The 21,086-nt window shown below is 43.1% G+C and overlaps 1 protein-coding gene across 3 annotated transcripts in view; it reads left to right on the top strand.

The window, feature by feature from the left end:
• The first annotated feature begins 15,015 nt into the window (after positions 1-15,015).
• dstyk (dual serine/threonine and tyrosine protein kinase) overlaps positions 15,016-21,086 on the top strand; it is a 117,385-nt gene continuing 111,314 nt past the window's right edge. For 2 of the 3 annotated variants that reach the window (XM_072563858.1, XM_072563856.1), the window contains exon 1: positions 15,016-15,338. In XM_072563858.1, the coding sequence (XP_072419959.1) occupies positions 15,098-15,338 (241 nt within the window). In that variant the 5' untranslated portion in view covers positions 15,016-15,097. The remainder of the gene's footprint in view (positions 15,339-21,086) is intronic. The other variant, XM_072563857.1, reaches the window with a different exon arrangement.

The following is a 21,086-nucleotide window of genomic DNA, read 5'->3' as shown; positions in this document are numbered from 1 at the left end:
TGATAGGGTTGATTATTCATGTTACTGACAGCTGAGAGCAGAGAGGTTGGCTGTCGTCTCTTGTAATGGCACAGCAGGAAGCACATAATCTGAAAAAAACATTGCACATTTGATAATGTGCAATGTAGATTAACCAAATGCTTGCTGGGATCATGAAGAGATAGAAGCTGAAAATGCTAAAAACGTACAGCAGTTCAAAAAACATCTGTGGATGGAAGAAATCATCAGGTTGCCCATCACTGAACCTGGACCTACAGATCACTGTTTAAAGGTAAGTGTTTACCTACTTGAGACCAAGATAAGGAGAAATATTTTTCACTGAGCACCATGAGTCTTGGGTAAACTCTTCCACAAAAGCCAATAAATATCTTTGAATATTTTTAAAACAGAGGTTGATAGATTTTTAAAAACAAGGACAGAGCAAGCAGGAACGTGAAGTAAATCAGATCAGTCATGACGTTATTGAATACTGGAGCAGGCTCAAGAAGCCGAGTGACTCCTATTACATTAGAATTCTTGCTGTGAGCTCATAAAGATCTCAGAGTATTTTACCAAATGCACCTCATTAACAACTTACCCTACCTCTATGGTCTATCTTACCATGTGTCATTTGCTGAGCAATGCAATATTCCTGGATATCTGCCAAAACACCAGCATCCCTGGTGACTGCGCCATACTTAACAGGCCACAGTGTAGCAATATTTCCACCCCTTTAATTGAGGACTACTGATCAGTAAGGAAATTAGGCTGGTGTTAAGACTGAGTGCCTCTGTGCATGCCAATTAGCTAAGTAAGTCAGAGAAAAGAGCAAGCATGCAGCCCGAAGCTGGGTGCCTGTCCCTGTATGTGAAGTTACGTTGCTGTTGCCTTCAGTGCTTGTTATCGATGCACCATACATTGCAAGTTGTGCTTCCTAAGTGGCCTACAAGTGGTTTGGTTAGGTGCCATGATGATACTGAGGGCTTGGAAAATGTTGGATACCAATTCCTGTGAACACAAGTTGTGTGTGGCTGGAGACCGTGGACCATGTGCTGAGGTGCTGTTTCATGCTGAGCAAAATGACAACACTACTGAATCAGCAATGAGCTGAAGTCACGAGGTACTTGCTGTGATTTTCATGTCTAGATTTTTCAATGTCTTGCTTGTTCAGCATGTTTGGTAAGATAGGAAACTAAATATTATTGAGGAAAGTTATGGTGTTTAATAAAGTGTTTAATAAGCTATAATTTACCTTCACTGGCAACTTGCTGCTGCCATAAACTCAAAGTCATACAGAATGAAAAAAGACCCTTTGGTCCAGCAGGGTATGCCAATCATAATCCCAAACTCAACTCGACCCACCTGCTTGCACTTGGCCCATATCCCTCCAAACATTTCTTATTCATGTACTTACCCAAATGTCTTTTTTTGTGTGTTTTTTTAAATTGAAAAATATTTGTATTCTTTACAAAATTATAAAATTACCAAAAGTATAACAATCTGAGTGTATAACAACAATTACAATAAACTCACTACTACTCTACAAAACAAATAATAATAAAAAAAGCTACCCATACTACAATTCAATAAATAATTGTACATAATAACTTAAATTACACCAGACAATGCAACCCCACCAAAGCTCCCCATCACCAGGAGCATCAGTTAGCATACCCGTATTTATTCAGGATTCTTCCTCTCAGGACACCCAGCTCATCAGACCCACGCCTTGAGGCTAACCAAAAGCCCAAGTTAGTAATGGCAGACAAACCTGCTTTGAGGTGGTTCAGAAAGGGCCACCACATCTTGTAGAAAAGTTCTGTTTTCTGGTGCACCATACTAGTAAGGAAGTCCAGGGGCATGTGTTCCATAACTAATCTACGCCATCCCGGCAGGCCCGGAGGACTTTCCGGAGGCCAAACTCAGAAAAATGTTCTTCCTTGCACAATATGTAAGAATATTAAACAGCTTTTTCCTGTGCTCTTTGAAGGAAGGCAAATTGGGCAGGCACAGGAGAAGAGACACCGGATCTACCTTGACCTCAGTCTCCAGGAGATGCCCATGACACTTGCTGTAGTGCCCCAAAAATTGCAAAGCTTGTGGCATGATGGGTAAGAGTGCCAATACCTATTTTGCATTTGGGGCACAATGGAGAGGCTCCTTTTTTGAATTTCGCAAGCCGCTGTGGGGCCAGACGAACTCTGTGAAGGACCTTCAGCTGCATGGCAAGCATTCTATTGCAGATCGAGATCCTTCTCATGTTCTTCCAAATGTCCTCCCAAATCTCTTATGAAATCTCCACTCCCAACTCTTGCTCCCAGACCCCATGGAGCCACGAAATATCTTTCGAGGCACCACCTTTCAGTAAATGGTAAAGGATGCTAACTGGGAGAGTACCTATAGTCTGAAATACTCTCCTCTCTATGTTAGACTATAAGGATCAATCAGAAGTATAGTCTTCTTCTGAATAAAGTTCCTGACCTGAAAGTAACGAAAGAAGTCCCTGCTGGGCAATTCATACTTGGAACTTATCTGATCAAAGGACATCATAACCTCCCCCTCAAGTAAATCTCCCAGACAAGACATTCCCCAGGATGCCCGTAACTTAAAACCAGAGTCCATCAACCCTGGCCAAAATCCTGACATTCCTACAATAGGAATGAGAAAAGAAGTTTTAAATAAACTACCTTCGCTTTGCCACATCGCTCTCCATGCTTTAACCGTATTAATGACAATTGGGTTCCGACAATACTTTGTGACTATTCTCATCTTATTCATGAGTAACAGATTAATAAGGGGGCAGTTCGCCTGGGAGGCCTTGATATCCAGCCATTTTGACCTCAGGTCCTCATACGTCCAATCATTCACACAAAGGATAGCAAGGAGCTTATTTAATACCTCTTAATAACCCCTCACTTCCCTGGGGCAGCTGCAATTTGGTAAGCTTAATAAGAGGCTGTCAGTGACGCCAAATAAAAGAACCGAGCCAACTTTTGAGTCTTCGTAACGTTTGTCTCGGCATCATCAGAGGAAGCATTTGCATGGGATATAATAAGCAAGGAAGCACATTAATTTTAATAAGAGCTATTCAGCCTAACCAAGATATTGGAAGAACCTCCCAAAGCTGAAGATCTTGCTTTATCGAGCAAATGCACAAAGCTAGCCTTACACAATTGGTCACAGGCGAGACTAATGAGAATGCTTAGGTACAGAAAACCTCCCTGTGACCACCTGAAAGGGAATCGGATTTCACCCTCAAGATCGGGTATTCCCCCAAGACCCCCTATAGACACGGCCTCTGCTGTCATAAAATTAATCTTATATCCTGAGAAAGAGCCAAATAAACTGATATATTGTATTAAATGAGGCAAAGACACTGTCGGGTTTGATAGGAAAAGGAGAAATCATCTGTGTAGGGTATGATAGAACAATACAGCACGGAACAGGCCCTTTGGCCTTCGATGTTGCGCCAACCTGTGAACTATTCTTAGCTCGTCCCCCTACACTATCCCAAAATCATCATCAACAATCTCAGGATTGTTTAAATCTCCCTAATGTGGCTGAGTTGAGTACATTAGCAGGGAGGACATTCCACACCCTTACCACTCTCTGCATAAAGAACCTGCCTCTGACATCTGTCTTAAATCTATCAATTTGAAGTTATGCCCCCTCGTACAAGCTGATGTCATCATCCTAGGGAAAAGACTTTCACTGTCTACCCTATCTAATCCTCTGATCATCTTGTATGTCTCTATCAAATCCCCTCTTAGTCTTCCTCTTGCCAATGAGAACAGGTTCAAGACCCTAGCCTTTCCTCATAAGACCTTCCCTCCAGACCAGGCAACATCCTGGTAAATCTCCTCTGCACCTTTTCCAATGCTTCTACATCCTTCCCGAAATATAGGGACCAGAATTGTACACAATATTCCAAGTATGACTGCACCAACGTTTTGTATACTTGCAGCATGACATTGTGGCTCCGGAACTCAATCTCTCTACAAATGAAACCTCACACACTGTATGCCTTCTTAACAGCACTATCCACCTGGGTCGCAACTTTCAGGGATCTATGTACATGGACTCCAAGATCCTTCTGTGCATCCACACTACCAAGAATCTTTCCACTGACCCAGTATTCTGCCTTCCTGTTATTCTTCCCAAAGTGCATCACCTCACATTTAGCTGCATTGAACTCCATTTGCCACCTCTCAGCCCAATTCTGCAATTTATCCAAGTCCCCCTGCAACCTGTAACATTCTTCCATACTGTCCACTACTCCACTGACTTCATCTGCAAATTTACTAATCCATCCACCTATGCCTGCGTCTAAGTCATTTATAAAAGTGACAAATAGCAGTAATCCCAAAACACATCCTTGTGGCACACCACTAGTAACCGGACTCCAGGCTGACTATTTTCCATCAACTACCATCCGCCTTCTTTCAGAAAGACAGTTTCTTATCCAAACTGTTAAATCACCCTCAATTCCGTGCCTCTGCATTTTCTCCAACAGCCTACCATGTGAAACCTTATCAGAGGCTTTACTGAAGTCCATGTATACCACATCAACTGCCCTACCCTCATCTACATGCTTGGTCACCTTCTCAAAAAACTCAGAGGTTTGTGAGACACGACCTGCCCTTGACGAAACCATGTTGACTATCTGAAATCAAATTGTTGCTTGCTCGATGATTATAAATCTTATCTCTTATAATCCTTTCCTACATCAGAAGTAAGGCTCACTGGTCTATAATTACCTGAGTCATCTCTACTGCCCTTCTTGAACAGGGGCACAAGGGTGATCTTATGCACCCCAATCCCACCTCCGCGGCAACCATATTGGGTTCCTTCCGAATGGCCTCTACCAATGGCTCAATCACCAGCGTGAACAACAGTGGTGATAAGGGACAACTGTGTTGGCTGCCTCTACCAATACTAATTCGTAAGAACTTCTGCCATAGGATCGCTAAATAACACTTCCACCCATTTGATAAAGACCCCACCGAAACCAAACTGCTCTAGAACATAAAAAAAGATACGGCCACTCCACCCGGTCAAATGCCTTCTCTGCTTCAAGGGAGACCACCAAGTCCGGAATTGACCACTGCTGGCACACCTGGACTATGCTCAGTACTCTTCTATCACTATTAGAGGACCTACAGCCCTTAATAAAACCTGTCTTGTCCCCCTTTACAATAAAGAGCAACACCTTCTCCAATCTCAATGTGAGTGTCTTAGATAAAATTTTAAAATCCGAGTTTACCAGCGAAATGGGCATATATGAAGCACAGACCTCTAGGGCCTTCCCTTTCTTGAGAATGAGAGAAGTATTAGCTTCTCTCAGAGAGTGTTGGAGGCAGCCCTGACTGTACGAATAATTGTACATGTCCAGCATTGGCACGGCCAATATATTCATAAATTCCTTATAAAACTCACTCAGAAGGCCATCTGGGCTGGGTGCCTTACCATTTTGCAGCTGTCTTACAGCCTCCTGTATCTCTTGCACTGTCAAGGAAGTATTCAAAAGGGTCGCATGCTCTGGGATCGCACCTGGAAGGTTTAGGTTCATAAAGAAGGATTCCATCTTCGTCAACCTGTCCTTACAGTCCTCTAACCGATACAGCTTGGAGTAAAATTTCCTAAAAGCCATATTAATCTTTTTGGAGTCACAAGTAAGAGTTCCAGTGCCCTGTCTGATACAACTGATAGGTGTGTGTGTATAAGGGGGGGGGCTCTTTTTCCAAGCCAAATAAGCCTAGTATTTCCCTGGCCTATCCCCATACTCAAATAACTTTGTTCTGCAAAAGAGATCTCTCTCTTTGCTGTTTGAGTCAGCACAAAATTCAGAACAGCCTGGAGACTTGTGCTTCGCTGTAACTTTAATCACAAATGGCCTATTCACATATTTTAAATGTTGTAATTGTATGTGCTTCCACTACTTCCTCTATTCCATATACACACCACTACCTGTGTGCAAAAGTTGCCCTTTATAAATCTTTCCCCTCTCACCTTAAACCTATGCCCTCTAGTTTTGGACTCCCACACCTGAGGAAAAAGACCTTGGCCATTCACTCTATCCATGCTCTTCATGAATTTCATAAACCTCTGTAAGATCACTCTTCAGCATCTGAATCTCCAGACAAAAGGCCTCAGACGATTCAGTCACTCCTGACAATTCAGACCCTCCAGTCCTGGCAACATTTGCACTCTCTCAAGTTTAACAACATCCTTCCTATAGAAGGACAACTACAACTGAATGCAATATTCCAAAAGTGGGCTTATCAATGTCCTGCAAAGCCATAACATGATGTCCCAACTCCTATATTCAGTGTTCCGACCAATGAAGGCCAAATGCGTTCTTCATCATATCAGTTCTGAAGAAGGATCACTGGACCTGAAACGTTAACTCTAATTTCTCTCCACAGATGCTACCAGACCTGCCAAACATTTCCAGCAATTTGCTGTTGTTTCTTTACCACCCTGTCTACCTACAACTCCACTTTCAAGGAACTATGCACCTGCACTCCTCAACCTCTTCATTTGGCAACACTCCCTAGGTCCCTACCATTAATTTGGAGCAACTGGGCTTGTATACACTTGAGTTTAGAAGGATGAGAGGGGATCTGATTGAGACTTATAAGATTATTAAAGGATTGGACACTCTGGAGGCAAGAAGCATGTTTCTGCTGATGGGTGAGTCCAGAACCAGAGGACACAGTGTAAAAATAAGGGGTAGGCCATTTAGAACAGAGTTGAGGAGAAACTTCTTCACCCAGAGAGTGGTGGATATATGGAATGCTCTGCCCTAGAAGGCAGTGGAGGCCAAGCCTCTGGATACTTTCAAGAAAGATAGTGGAATCAAGGGTTATGGGATAAGGCAAAAACAGGATACCGATTGTGGATGATCAGCCATTATCATAATGAATGGTGGTGCTGGATCGAAAGGCTGAATGGCCTAATCCTACACCTTTTGCCTATTGTATATTAACTGTATAAGCCCTACCCTGGTTTGCCTTACCTCATTGATCACCAGTTCCAACATGCCACAGTGAGAAACCGTAATGACGTCCTCAGGAGACAGATACGGGATACGACCGATAAAGTACTGATTGTCATCCAGTACTTCCCAGGAGTGGAGAAACTACGCCATGTTCTACACAGCCTGCAACACATTATCGATGAGGATAAGCACCTTGTCAAGATCTTCCCTACACCTTCACTTTTCGCCTTTAAACAACCACCAAACTTTAAATAGACCACTGTTCACAGCAAACTGCCCAGCCTTCAGGACAACATTGACCATACAACCCTGTCATGGCAAACACAGCAAGACATATCAGAGTGTCGACATTAGATGTGGGGACACCACCCACCAAGAGCATGGCAGATACTTGTGTGATTCGGCCAATGTTGTCTATCTCATATGCTGCAGGCAAGGATGTTCCGAGGCATGGTATATTGATGAGACCAAGCGGACGCTACGACAACAGATGGATGGACGCCATGCAACAGTCGCCAGACAGGGATATTCCCTCCCAGTCAGAGAACACTTCAGTGGTCAACGACGTTCGGCCTTGGATCTTCGAGTGACTGTCCTCCAAGGTGGACTTTGGGATACATGACATGCAAAGTTGCCAATCAGAGGCTGATAGCCAAGTTTGGTACCAATGAGGGTGGCCTTAACTGGGATCTTGGGTTCATATTACATTACAGGTGATCCCACTACACTATACACTCCCACACACAAGCAGACATACACACACACTCTTACACATGATCACACTCATGCACTCATACAGACCCTCTCACATACACACACTCTCTCAGACACACACACACCCTCTCACATGCATATACTCTGTCACACTAGCACACACACACGTACACTCATGCACACATATAAGTCTATGGGGTGAATTTCAATATGCAGATTTGTATTGCAGATGCACTCTATTTTGTTCAAAAAGCACACCATCTGGAGGCAGGCAGTCCATGTCGTGCTTTATAAATTCCTACTTTGGAAATAGAACCAGTCTGTCTCAAGGTTTGGATACAGACAGACTCTTACCTCACACCTTTAATGCATTGTCTGAGCTGAGATGTCAGCTTTTAAAATAAAACCTTGAGTTATCTTGGGACTGTGACTGGAAAGAAGTTCTGGGATTTACACATTAATCACTCGAAACCTGCATCCCCATTCTAAGTGATTAAGGACTTAACAGCAATCTAGGTTTGTTCAATGCTTCGCATCAGGTGTATGGCATTTTGATATTTTACTATAAATTCTGTTCCTATGATCCTGTCCCACTAGCTACCTGACAAAAGCTTGTACTTCCAAATAAACCTGTTGGACCATAAATAAAAAAATGTACTTCCAAATAAACCTGTAGAACTCTACCTGGTGTTTTGTGATTGTTTAACTTCATCCTTATTAAAATGCAATGTCTTACATTTATCTAACTTAAACAACCCCCCAGAATATACTCAAGTAATGGGTGATCTCATGAAAATGTTGACCCATATTTTTGGCAAGAAGATCTGGAATTTTTCCATATATCTCATGTAAAAGTCAACCCTAGTTTTTCACAGATAACAGATCAACATTTGCAAGTCAAGGTATTCTCCTGTACAGAAATGTTATGATGAGGAAATGAATTGGGTTTTTTGTGCTATTATCTGTTTGATGTACAATTCACACCAATTTGGTGCAAAAGTTTAAGACGGATTATGTCAGGTGACAACCAACATCATGGAATACAGTCATATGCCAAGTTGAGGTTTTGAAATTTCTTCATCATTTTGTGTAAAAATGCCCTCCAGAAAAGACAAACAATATACAGAAGAGTTTAAACTGAAACTTAATGAAGTTGCAGAGAAGACAACTGTGTTGCAGCAAGAGAAATTTGTGTTTCAGAGAAATTTGTGAGAGACTGGAGAAAGATATTGAACCAACTTCAGATAATGCTAAAATGAAAGTGTGCCAACAGAGGTAAACCTAGCAAGTGGCCACAATTCAAGAAAAAGTTGCTGAGTGGGTACTTGAAAATCATCAAAATGGAAAATGTGTTAGTTGTGAAGCCATCTGAATCCATGCATGAAAACAAAATCAAAGGATGGAATTTCAGATTTTAAGGCAAGTGCTGAATAGTGCACAAGGTTCATGAGAAGGCATGACTTAGTGCTTCAGCAGAGAACTAAGATTGCACAAAAGTTGCCTGCTGCAAGAGAAGATTTTACAGTTTCACCAGTTTGTAATCAGAAACCTGCAGAAGGAAGGTTACAAGATATCATGCATTGGAAACATAGAAGAAATACCGATTACTCTCAAAATGCCAAAAAGGAGAAAAAACAGTATTGGTGAAGACGCCACTAGCCATAAGAAAAGTAGGTTTACTTTAGTTCTCTCATGTATGGCTGCTGGCACTAAGTTAAAACCAATGGCAGTTTTTAAGAGAAAAGCTTTGCCAAAGGAGAAATTTCCAGAAGGAATTGTCATCCATACGCATCCACAAAGCTGGATGGATGAAGATGGATGTAGAAAATGGATAAAGGAAGTTTGGAATTTATGACCTGGTGGATTACACAAGGAAAAGAGTTTGCTCGTCTGTTGATCACATCTAGTGAAGAATGTTGTTGCTATTGTGGTTCTGTTTGCCGAGCTGGGAATTTGTGTTGCAGACGTTTCGTCCCCTGTCTAGGTGACATCCTCAGTGCTTGGGAGCCTCCCGTGAAGCGCTTCTGTGATCTTTCCTGCGGAATTTGTAGTGGTTTGAATCTGCCGCTTCCGGTTGTCAGTTCCAGCTGTCCGCTGCAGTGGTCGGTATATTGGGTCCAGGTCGATGTGCTTATTGATTGAATCTGTGGATGAGTGCTATGCCTCGAGGAATTCCCTGGCTGTTCTCTGTTTGGCTTGTCCTATAATAGTAGTGTTGTCCCAGTCGAATTCATGTTGCTTGTCATCTGCGTATATGGCTACTAAGGATAGCTATGAAGTGGAATAACTGGATGTGTGATGGAGAAAAAAACATAGATGAGAGGAGACAGTATGCAGGCTCTATCACTGCCAGTGATCTGTGAACGGATCATTGATTCTTGGAAAGAAATGGAAGCTGACACTATTTTCAAATTATTCAAGAAATGTGGAAATTTGAATTCACTGGACAGTGGAGAGGATGGTTAGCTATGGGATGACATAGATGAAGAAGCAGAAGCAGATGATGTGCTACTTCTTACTACGAATTGGATCCATGTGACAATATCACTCATCCTGATGATTATGCAGCTTTATTTCATGGTGAAGATGTTGAACAGCATGATTTTAATGAATTTTTGTATTTGACATATTTAAGATGTACTGTGTAATTGTGATTTAAAGCCATATTATATTTCTACTTCACTTTTTGTATGTATAAATAAAAGCTTACTAATTCATTATATTTCAATTGTCTTTATCTGGTCATTACTTTTTTCCCCTTTATTTGTTTAGTGATCAGTTGGGGCTTCTGCTTATGATATGGTATTTTGGACTGTAGCATGAATTTCAGCCCCTCAAACGTATTATATGTGTTATAGTTGACTCCATAAATTTAGCCTTAAAAATAAGTCTTAAAAATTTGACTCTGACATGAGTATGTGTGGCATATCTGGCAATCTTCTGCCCATTGGCCCATCTGATGAAGGTCCCATTGTCCTCTGAGATAATCCTCTTCATTATCCACTACACCACATGTTTTCGTGTCATCTGCAAATTTCCTAACCGTGCCTCCTATATTCAGATCCAAATCATTTATATAAATGATGATAAGCAGCAGCTCCAGCACTGATCCCTGTGGCATACCGCTGGCCCACAGTTCTGAAAAGCCTCCTAACTTCAACAAGGTGGCAATACTGACACAAAAGCAGTATTTGGGCTCCTGACCCAGTCCACTCCAGGCTTGCTGCATCTTTCTCTTTTTTTGTCTTTTACTTTCTCTTTTTTCTTTGCTTTATCTTCTGATGTCATGTGACTGCAGAAGCGGTGTGAGCGGGTCTTTGGGTGCAGAGGTGGCGTTGCCTGAAGCTGGGATTCCTGGCATCAGAGACCTGGAGGATGGACTTAGGTTGTTGTCTGTGGCAATCCATGGGGCCTGGAGTGGGGACTCAGCAGCTGCAGCAGGTGTCATCGTTGTGGAGACATTGCCTGAAATATGGACTTTTGTTCATACTCTACCCAGAGTGGTGGCTCCTTGAGGCCTGGGGGACTTTGAGGAGACCTTGTAGAAGCCCTGGAGCTGTATTTGAAGACCTCCTGTACAGCAGATGAACTCTATTTATAATATAATTTCATTTTATTCTTTTTGTAACTCAAAATGGCACTGGATTGTGGCAACAAATCACTTTTCACTATATTTTTCTAGATATATGTGACAATAAATAACAAATAAATAACTCAAGCCAATTTTACATCCGACTGGCTAGGTCCACCTGGATCCTATGTGATCTAACCTGACTAACCAATCTACCATGCAGAACCTCACTAGTAATTTGTTCACCACTGCTCATATTAGGTTCTGGTCAAGATGGCTTGGCATTCCTAATTGCAGCCTAAGTCCATACATGGACAAAAAGATCAATTTTAAAAGTGCAGTAAGATTGATCAACTTTGATGGCATTGGTGAAGTGTGTCATCTCAGAGGCTGAGTAAAATTGAAGTCATTGGGAATCAGGAAAAACCTCTCTGCTCTCTATTGTCACAACTGGCACAAAGGAATATTGCAGTGAGTACTGACAGCTGATATCTCAGCCCTGGACATGACTACTGGAGTTCCTCAGTATAGTCTCTGAGGCCCAATGATATTCAACTGCTTCATCAATGACCTTCCCTCCAACTTAAGGTCAGAGGCAAGAATGTTGTCTCGCTGAGTAGACTGCTTTCATACGGTTCCAATCTAATTATAGGTAGAGTGTGAATTGCAATACCTTAATTCTGATACATGTCTTACATTATTTCTTCTGAATTTTGTTTTCTTGTCAATCCTCCTCGTCCTCGTGAAAATGTAGCACAATGCTCACATCATCCAAATGAACAACTTCATCTTTCTTATAAAGGTGATGAAACTCAGCCTCTATCTCTTTACCATCTTTCTTGAATTGCCAACAGCACTTCAGAGTACTGGAAGAGCAGAAATTCATGTTAATTAAGTATTAGGACAGAGCATTGTTTCTGGTTCCCACTTTAAACTGTCCATCAACCCATTCCATTACTCTGTTTGGCAATTGTCTGAGATTAAACTAAACTTCCACAACTCTAAGGTACATTCAACAGTATATTCTAATCCCCCTGACATCTGTGATATTAATAAACATTCAGAGCAAATGTATGGGAACACCACCACTCATACATTCCCCTTCATCCAATCATGCTCCATCCTGATTTAATTGGAATTATATTGCAGCTCCTTCAGTGTCAAACTCCTAAAACCTTCAACCTACTAGCACAGTGAGTGCTCCTCTATCAGATGAGCAAGAAGGTGGCTCAACATCAACTTCTCAAGGGGCAACCAGGGATAGGCTTCTCAGCCATGCCTCAGTCTCATGAAGAGTGAAACAAAGGACCAAATTGCTCAGGATAGTGGCAACATATCACCCAGTCTAATAAACCAAGAACTGTGGATGTTGAAGTATGAGAGCAAGCTAATGTTTTGAATCTAGAAGACTCTTCATTAGAGCTGTCTGATCCCCGGTGATGTGCAGCATATTTGTTTTCAATATGGATTCCAGCATCTGCAGTAATTTGCTCCTGCTGAAGTATGACTCTTGTTTAGAACTGAAGTCTTCTGAAGAATGGTCACTGGACTCAAAATGTTAATTCTGCTTTCTCTGCACAGATGCTGAAATACCTGCTGAGTTGCTCCAGCAATTCCTATTTTTGTCTCACAGAATTACCCATTACTGCTGGGACTACATTACCCAGCACTCATTGGGACCATACAGGATACCTGGAATTACATTACCCAGGGATCATTGCGACAGTCCCAAACAGTGGCTTTGAAACTACATTACCCAGAATCCCTGAAACTACATCACCCAAGGGACAGCCTTCCTGAAGAAGGGCTTATGCCTGAAATGTCGATTCTCCTGTTCCTTTGATGCTGCCTGACCTGCTGCGCTTTTCCAGCAACACATTTTTAAGCTCTGATCTCCAGCATCTGCAGTCCTCACTTTCTCCTAAGGGACAGCCTTATTCAACATGGCCATGGGAATACCCAGACTCCCTGGTGGCACATTAACCATAAAACACAGGAGCTGAAATTAGACTATTCGTCCCATCTAATCTGCTCCACTATTCAATCATGGTTAGAGACAAAAAAAACTGCAGATGCTAGAATCCAAAGTAGACAGGCAGGAGGCTGGAAGAACACATCAAGCCAGGCCGCATCAGGAGCTGAAGAAGGGTTACACCCGAAACGTTGGCTTCTCCACGTCCTGATGCGGCCTGGCTTGCTGTGTTCTTCCAGCCTCCTGCCATCTACCTCACCGTTCAATCATGGCTGATAAGTTTCTCAACCTTATTTGCCTGCTTTCTGTCCATAATCCTTGACAACCAAGAGTCTATCTATGAAGAAAGTGAAGACTGCAAATGCTGGATATCAGTGTCGAAAAATGTGGTGCTAGAAAAGCACATCAGTCAGGCAGCATCGAAGGAGCAGCAGAGTCGACGGTTTGGGCATAAGCCCTTCATTAAGAATCTATTATCTCTGTTCAAAATAAACTCAAATGACCTGGTCTCCACAGCCTTCTCTAACAGTTGATGCCACAGATTCAGCACTCTCTGGCTGAAGATGTTTCTCCTTATTTCCTTTCTAAAAGATCTTCCTTCTACTCTGTGCCCTCAGATCCTAGTCGCTCCTGCCAATGAAAAATCTTCCCAACATTCACTCTGTCCAGGCCATTCAGTATTCTGTAAATTTCAATTCAATCCCCCCTCAACATTTTAAACTTAATCAAGCATTGACCCAGAGTCTTCAAACAAGTCTTCATTGGATCCTCAGGGATCATTGGGAACTACATTAGCCAGAGATAATCAAGAACACATAGAATAGGTAGCTTTGGGATGGCATTAACGAAGGTTCAATAGGAATACTTACAGCAGGCGGCTTGAGACTACATTAGGTAAAAACAAGGACTGCAGATGCTGGAAACCAGAGTCTAGATTAGTGTGGTGCTGGAAAAGCACAGCAGATCAGGCAGCATCCGAGGAGCAGGAAAATCGACGTTTCGGGCAAAAGCCCTTCATCAGGAATAGAGACAGGGTGCCTGCAGAGTGGAGAGATAAATGGGGGGAGGGGGGGAGAAAGTAGCATAGAGTACAATAGGTGCGTGGGGGTGGGGATGGACGTGATAGGTCAGAGAGGAGGGTGGGAGAAGGTAGCAAATTTTCCTGCACCACGGATGTAACCTGACCTGCTGTGCTTTTCCAGCACCACTCTAATCTTAAGACTACATGATCCAGAGTTGCAGGAACTACATTACCCAGGGTTCATCGGGAACACATAGTTAAATATTGCGCTCGGAATACATTACCCAAGATTCCCGGGACAACATTACCCAGGGTTCACCAAGGAATATACATGGGTCCTGTTGGCTTTGGGACGACATTACCAAAGATTCCCGAGACTACATTACCCAGGGTTCATCAGGAATACATAGCGCTGGCAACTTTGGGACTACATTACCCAAGATTCCTGGGACTACATTTCCCAGGGTTCACCAAGGAATTTACATGGGTCCTGTTGGGATCTCCAGCATCTGCAGTCCTCACTTTCCCCTTTGGGACTACATTACCCAAGATTCCCGAGACTACATTACCCAGGGTTCATCAGGAATAAATGGTGCTGGCGGCTTTGGGACTACATTACCCAAGATTCCTGGGACTACATTACCCAGGGTTCATCAGGAATACATGGTGCTGACGGCTTTGGGACTACATTACCCAAGATCCCCGGGACTACATTACCCAGGATTCTCCGGGCGGCTGTTGTTCACTGAGGGAAAACAGCGGCGGTGGTCCCTGTCCCCGGAGCTGAGGTCGGTGTCCGTGTCCCTGCAGCCGGGCCCAGCTCACGGCCTACGCCGTGGCATGGAGGCTGCAGGTGGCGGGCGTTCCCTGTCTCCGGCGGCCAGGGAGCTGCTGCGGTCGCTGGGCAGCTGCAGCAAACACGCCTCGTATCTCAGGCAGAACCTGAGGGAGACCAAGAAATACTTCAGAGAGCTGCGGCACTCGCACGGCAGCAGCTCCGGGTCCCAGGAAGGTGAGCAGGGCCTGGGAGAGGGAGAGGCCGGGCCTGGAGAGGCTGACAGCCAGCCTACACTGCTGGAAGGTGAGCCGGGCCTGGGAGAGGGAGGTAGAGGTAAGGCTGGACTGGCTGGGTGTTAGGGACCATGGGATGGAGACCTATGGGATGGGGGATGGGGGATGGGGGATGGGGGGATGGGGGTGGTGGGAGTTTAAACGGAGGATAGGGAGTTTTTCGGGGGCTGTGAGGGTAGGCTGATGCTGACCTGACGTTGGTAGGATCCTGGAAGGATGGTGACCTGAGGCTTGGGGGACGTTCAGGGTCTTGGGTAGGGGGGGGAAAGAATCTGTGATTTGGGATGACGGTGACTTGGAACTGTGGGGAGTGATGACCTGGGATCGTGGGTGGGGCAATAAGGGACTGTGAGTACTGTTGGTTGACCTTAGGATTTTGTTGGTTTTGAAGGGGGGGGGGGTTGGGGCAGATGTGGATGGAAGACTGTGGGGGGAGAAGGTGATTGGGGATGGGATTATAGGGGTCTTAGGTGACTGGGGACTGCGGCTGGGTATCTGAGGATTGGAGGGAAGGGTTATATCGAGGGCTGGGAAGAGGGAGGGCTGGTGCTGTGGGGGTGGTGAGGATCCTTGGCTGATGCAAGTTTGGACAGAAAGTGTAAATCTCTAACCAGAAATGGGGCATATTGTATCTTCCAAACATTGCATGTAGGACCCACCCTGCTCGGTGTGTTGATTAGTCTCTGGATAGTTCTGAAGATTTTGTTGTACAAGCTCAAGATGTGATTTTTTTTTTCAAAATGAAAATATTTGCCCATGAGGAAGTAGGATTGCACTGAAATTTGTGGCAAAATGTTGAGTAAGGCTGGGGTCTTGTTTGAGTGCAAAATCTTGCCTTATTTAGAGAAATATTTTTCAAAGCATGCGCACTAAATTTATTTAGTTTGGAAGATTAAGACCTTGTGTTTGATCTTGGGCCAAGCAAATAAGAGAGGTTTGTTTTTATTCATTCATGGGGTAAGGGCATCACTAACTAGCCCAGCATTTATTGTCCATCCTTAATTGCCCAGAGGCCAGTTGAGTCAGCATGTTGATGTGGGTCTGGAGTCACATGTAGGCCAGGTAAGGATAGCAGTTTTCTTCCGTAAAGGACATCAGCTTTTCCAGCAATTGCCAATGTGTTTGTGGTGGTCATTAGACTGTTGGCTCCAGAGTTCTTTTCTGAATTAAAGTTTTCCCATCTACTGTGGCTGGATTTCAACCTGAGTCTCGAGAACATTACTGGGTCCCTGGATACCCTCAGGCTGTTGCCTCCTAGATTGCATTCACATTTTTGTTAAGGACCAAAATGTGATGCTCACAGTGAAAGGCTTAATATTGTTTGTAAACCAGCAGCACTGCAGAGGAAAGTAACAGAACAAGGTGTGAGTGTGTCACTTAATGCAAGGTGAGGTTAATTTCAGGTATTGGTTGGAACAGTAAAGACTTCAGACCCCTCAATGCATTTAAAAAAAAACTTGCCTGTGACAGAAACAATATACAAGTTGGTATCAAAGTAATACCATGATTCAGGAATTGGAATAGAAGTTTTTTTTCTCAATGAAAATGCAGCAGAAAGCCTAACTTGGCTATCCCAGTGTTACCTCCATATTTTCCACTTATTTTATTTACTTTCATAAACACATCTTTCTGTTCTTTCCTTCCTCCTTGCTCATCTAGCTTCCCCTCGAGTGCAACATTTTGCAACTGTGCTCTAATTCAAAGTAGCAAGATCTATTCCACTGTTTTGTAAGTTATCAGAGCCGAAATAACATTTGATTTCTGTGCTACATACGTTCCAAGTTATTGGCATTAGAATTATCCATACACAATGGTAAATGTGGATTCAAGATTTGGAAATCAGTTTTCATTGATTCAGATTGATTTCATTGACCTTGTGCAAGTTAATTAGTTAAATATGTTTAACTTGTAACACCTTAAGTTATTTAGATTTTACTTAGATTACTTCGTGTGGAAACAGGCCCTTCGGCCCAACAAGTCCACACCGACCCTCCGAAGAGCAACCCATCCAGATCCATTTCCCTACATTTACCCCTTCACCTAACACTACGGGCAATTTAGCATGGCCAAATCCTCTAACCTGCACATTTTTGGACTGTGGCAGGAAACTGGAGCACCTGGAGGAAACCCATGCAGACACGGGGAGAATGTGCAAACTCCATACAGACAGTTGCCTGAGGTGGGAATTGAACCCTGGTCTCTGGCACTGAGGCAGCAGTGCTAACCACTGTGCCATCGTGCCCCCCTCAGTTTTCTGTGTTTGGTGTTATGCCTTTTAAGTTTTGAGGTGCCAGCTTTCTGAAAGTGGATAAATTAGGAGCTGAGTCATGTTTCAGCATTTGACTGGAAAAGATTTGGGAGTAGTTACTCTATTTAGAAAAAAATGGCCAGAAAAACAAAAAGGGCTTTGAAATGATTGGATATTGAATGTTAACATGTTTGTCTTGATGTTTAGTCATACAGTAAACAAGCAATTTGGTGACTTGTCTTCATAATCGATAAATGTCTTATCCATTGTTAGAAGGTATTTGATTTCCTTGGCTGAATAGTCAGTAATTAAGTATAAGGTCAGATGCTTAAACACAATACACTCTGTCTGTTGCAACAGAAGCTGCAATTAGTGCCAAAAAGGCGGCTGAATAGGAGCATGTATGTTGTTAAATGGAGATCCAAATATCCTTCATAGTAATTGAATATGGTCAGAACTTTTGCTGTCTGTGCATATTCACTGTAGAATAAAACAGCTTGACATTTTTAACCAAGCCTTATCTCGCCCCTTGCGAAAAAGGAAAAAAGCAGACATGGCGAAGACATTTATCACTTTCTGTTGCATAATGGATTCTACTGTTGTTCAGGTTGAGATGTGACAGAATGAGTCAACCTTCATCTCCTCACCACCAAACCACCCCGCACAAAAAATGGAAACAGGCAGCTCAGGAGTGTCTCAACAAGAGCTGAGAAAATGGTTACAGAAGTTGCAAATTTATTGGAATTATTCGGATCCTCCAATACATGGTCAAAGCCAGCTTTATCATCTCTTTGCTCCAATGAACTGCTTGCTCTCTTTGCTATGTTGCTGGCAGCATATTGGGTGACTCTCCAAACTCTCGCATACAAAAATAATTTGTGGAAATTGAGAGAGGAATGGGCAATGGAAGTTGTGTAATCCATGTTTGAACAAGGTTTGATTTTTAGTGGGGAGGGATTCTGAAATGTTCTACCACAAGATGACCTGCCTTTTTCTTCACTTCCTGCATGAATTGGAATAATCACACGAACATACAAGATAGAAGAAGAAATATGCTTTACCCCCCACCCCGATCATGCTCCAATGATCGGTTTGTGTTTTGATTTCTACCTTCCCACTTACCCGTGAAAACGTTAGATTCTCTGACCAAGCAAGAATCTCTTTGCCTTAAAAACATCAAATGATCCTGCCCTCACTGCCTTTGGCAGAGAGTTTGAGTCTGTGGATTCTGAGAGCAAAACCATTCCCTTCATCTGCCTTAAAAGGTTGATGTCTAATTTTAAAACTGTGCCTCTAAGTCTGGACTTCTCCACAAGATTAGATTAGATTCCCTACAGTATGGAAACAGGGCCTTTGGCCCAACCAGTCCACACCGACCCTCCGAAGAGTGACCCACCCAGATCCATTCCACCATCCTATATTTACCTCTGACTAATGTACCTAAACTATGGGCAATTTGACATGGCCAATTCACCTGACCTGCACATCTTTGGACTGTGGGAAGAACCCGGAGGGAACCCACACAGACATGGGGAGAAAGTCCCCCGAGGCTAGAGTCAAACCTGGGTCCTTGTCACTGTGATGGAGCAGCGCTAACCACTGAGCCACCGTGCCACCCCAGAGGAGACACCTTTCCTATATTCATCTGTTCAAGATCATTCAGGTTATCATACATTTCAATCAAGTCATCCCTCCATTTTTCTAGAGTTCATTGGATATGAGTCCAGCCTCTCCAGCTTTATTCTTCGAAAACAACCCACTCATGCAAGGTACCACCCCAGTAAACCACCTCTGAGTTCGTGCAGAATTGTGAGAGGCCGTGTAAGTGAATTAGTGGCTTTCTCCACAAAGGGGAGGCTTTGCAAAGCTCGGATTCTGATGGATCACAACAAATATCATAAAATTTATGTTGGGAAACAAATGCCACCAAAATGGAAAAATCAGCATGTATTCTGAAGCTATTTTGATATCCCTTTCAAAATATTTCCAAAATTAAGAAAACCCATTCAAACTTGGAGTATGTGAAGGCTGCAAACACTAAATTCAGTTGCAGAGAGTTGTGAAAGATCACGTTAGTGAAGGAAAACTTCAGTTCTCTTTTAATTATCGCAGCATTAACTTAGCTGGACACAAGATTTTAATAACTTGGTGACCATGTGCTTTAGTGGAGCATGCTAACTTTTGAAATGAAAGTTTTTCACTGGAATTAGGTAATGAGTGAACACTCAATCTGGTGCTGAAAAAACTTGTGGCTGGACCATTGAATATATTCAAGGCAGAGTTAGATTTTTTTTTTAAAAAGTTGGCAAGGGAGGCAAGGATTGTGGGTGGAAGGTTTGGCAAACCAGAAAATTGAGTTTTAGGGGACAGTCAAATCAGCCATGGTCATAGAATGATGAAGCAAGCTTGAATGACCCAAATGTCTGACTTGTAATTCTTCTGTTTGTGTGAACTATTGGCTGACAAGATAACAGATGGCAAATCTGGCTGTACCTTGCTATTTTAATGCAGTTGTGATTCAGTTACTTGTACTCACTTAATTGGAAGGTTGGCCTTTTAAGTTCCATTTGAGAATTGACTATGCAGTCCACGAAAGTGCAACATCCCCAGCACGTTACTGAAACAGTGTCACCTTTTGAACAAGACCTTGAAGTAAGGCCCTGTCATAGAGATGTACAACATGGAAACAGACCCTTCGGTCCAACCTGTCGGCATGCCGACCAGATATCCCAACCTAATCTAGTCCCACCTGCCAGCACCCGGCCCATATCCCTCCAAACCCTTCCTATTCATGTCCCCATCCAAATGCCGCTTAAATGTTGCAATTGTACTAGCCTCCACCATGTCCTCTGGCAGTGCATTCCATACACGTACCACCCTCTGTGAAAAAGTTGCCCCTTAGGTCTCTTCTATATCTTTCCCCTCTCACCCTAAACCTATGCCCTCCAGTTCTGGACTACCTGACCCCAGGGAAAAGACTTTGTCTATTTATCCTATCCATGCCCCTCATAGTTTGTAAACCTCTATAAGGTCACCCCTCAGTCTCTGACGCTCCAGGGAAACAGCCCCAGCCTGTTCAGCCTCTCCCTATAGCTCAGATCCTCCAATCCTGGCAACATCCTTGTAAATCTTTTCTCTCTGTACCCTTGATTGGATATCCAAAGATCCCAGTATCTAAGGATCCGATGACAAGTTCCAGACAATATTTCCCTTTCTTCCAGTGCTTGAAAACAAATTGCTGTCAGTGGGATCTTGCTGTGTGTTCTTGGTCTCCCATGTTTCAGACCTACCAACAGGGACAACATTTTTCGGGTGGGTAAGATTTAATTGCCCGTGAATATGTTTTTTTTTGATGCAAGAAATTTCCTTGATCTGAAATTCAGTTCATTTTGAAAGAGCAGAACTGTGAATTTTGGCTTTACTAAAATGATCAGAGTACCAGTCAGTGAGATTCTTCTGAATTGAGGGATTGTGGGATATGGGTGACAAAGTGGAATTAAGGCAGATGTT

Source organism: Chiloscyllium punctatum, chromosome 45 (genome assembly GCF_047496795.1).
Source record: "Chiloscyllium punctatum isolate Juve2018m chromosome 45, sChiPun1.3, whole genome shotgun sequence".
NCBI lineage: Eukaryota > Metazoa > Chordata > Chondrichthyes > Orectolobiformes > Hemiscylliidae > Chiloscyllium > Chiloscyllium punctatum.
The sequence above is the reverse complement of the archived record's forward strand: the minus strand, read 5'-3'. Positions and strand labels throughout refer to the sequence as shown.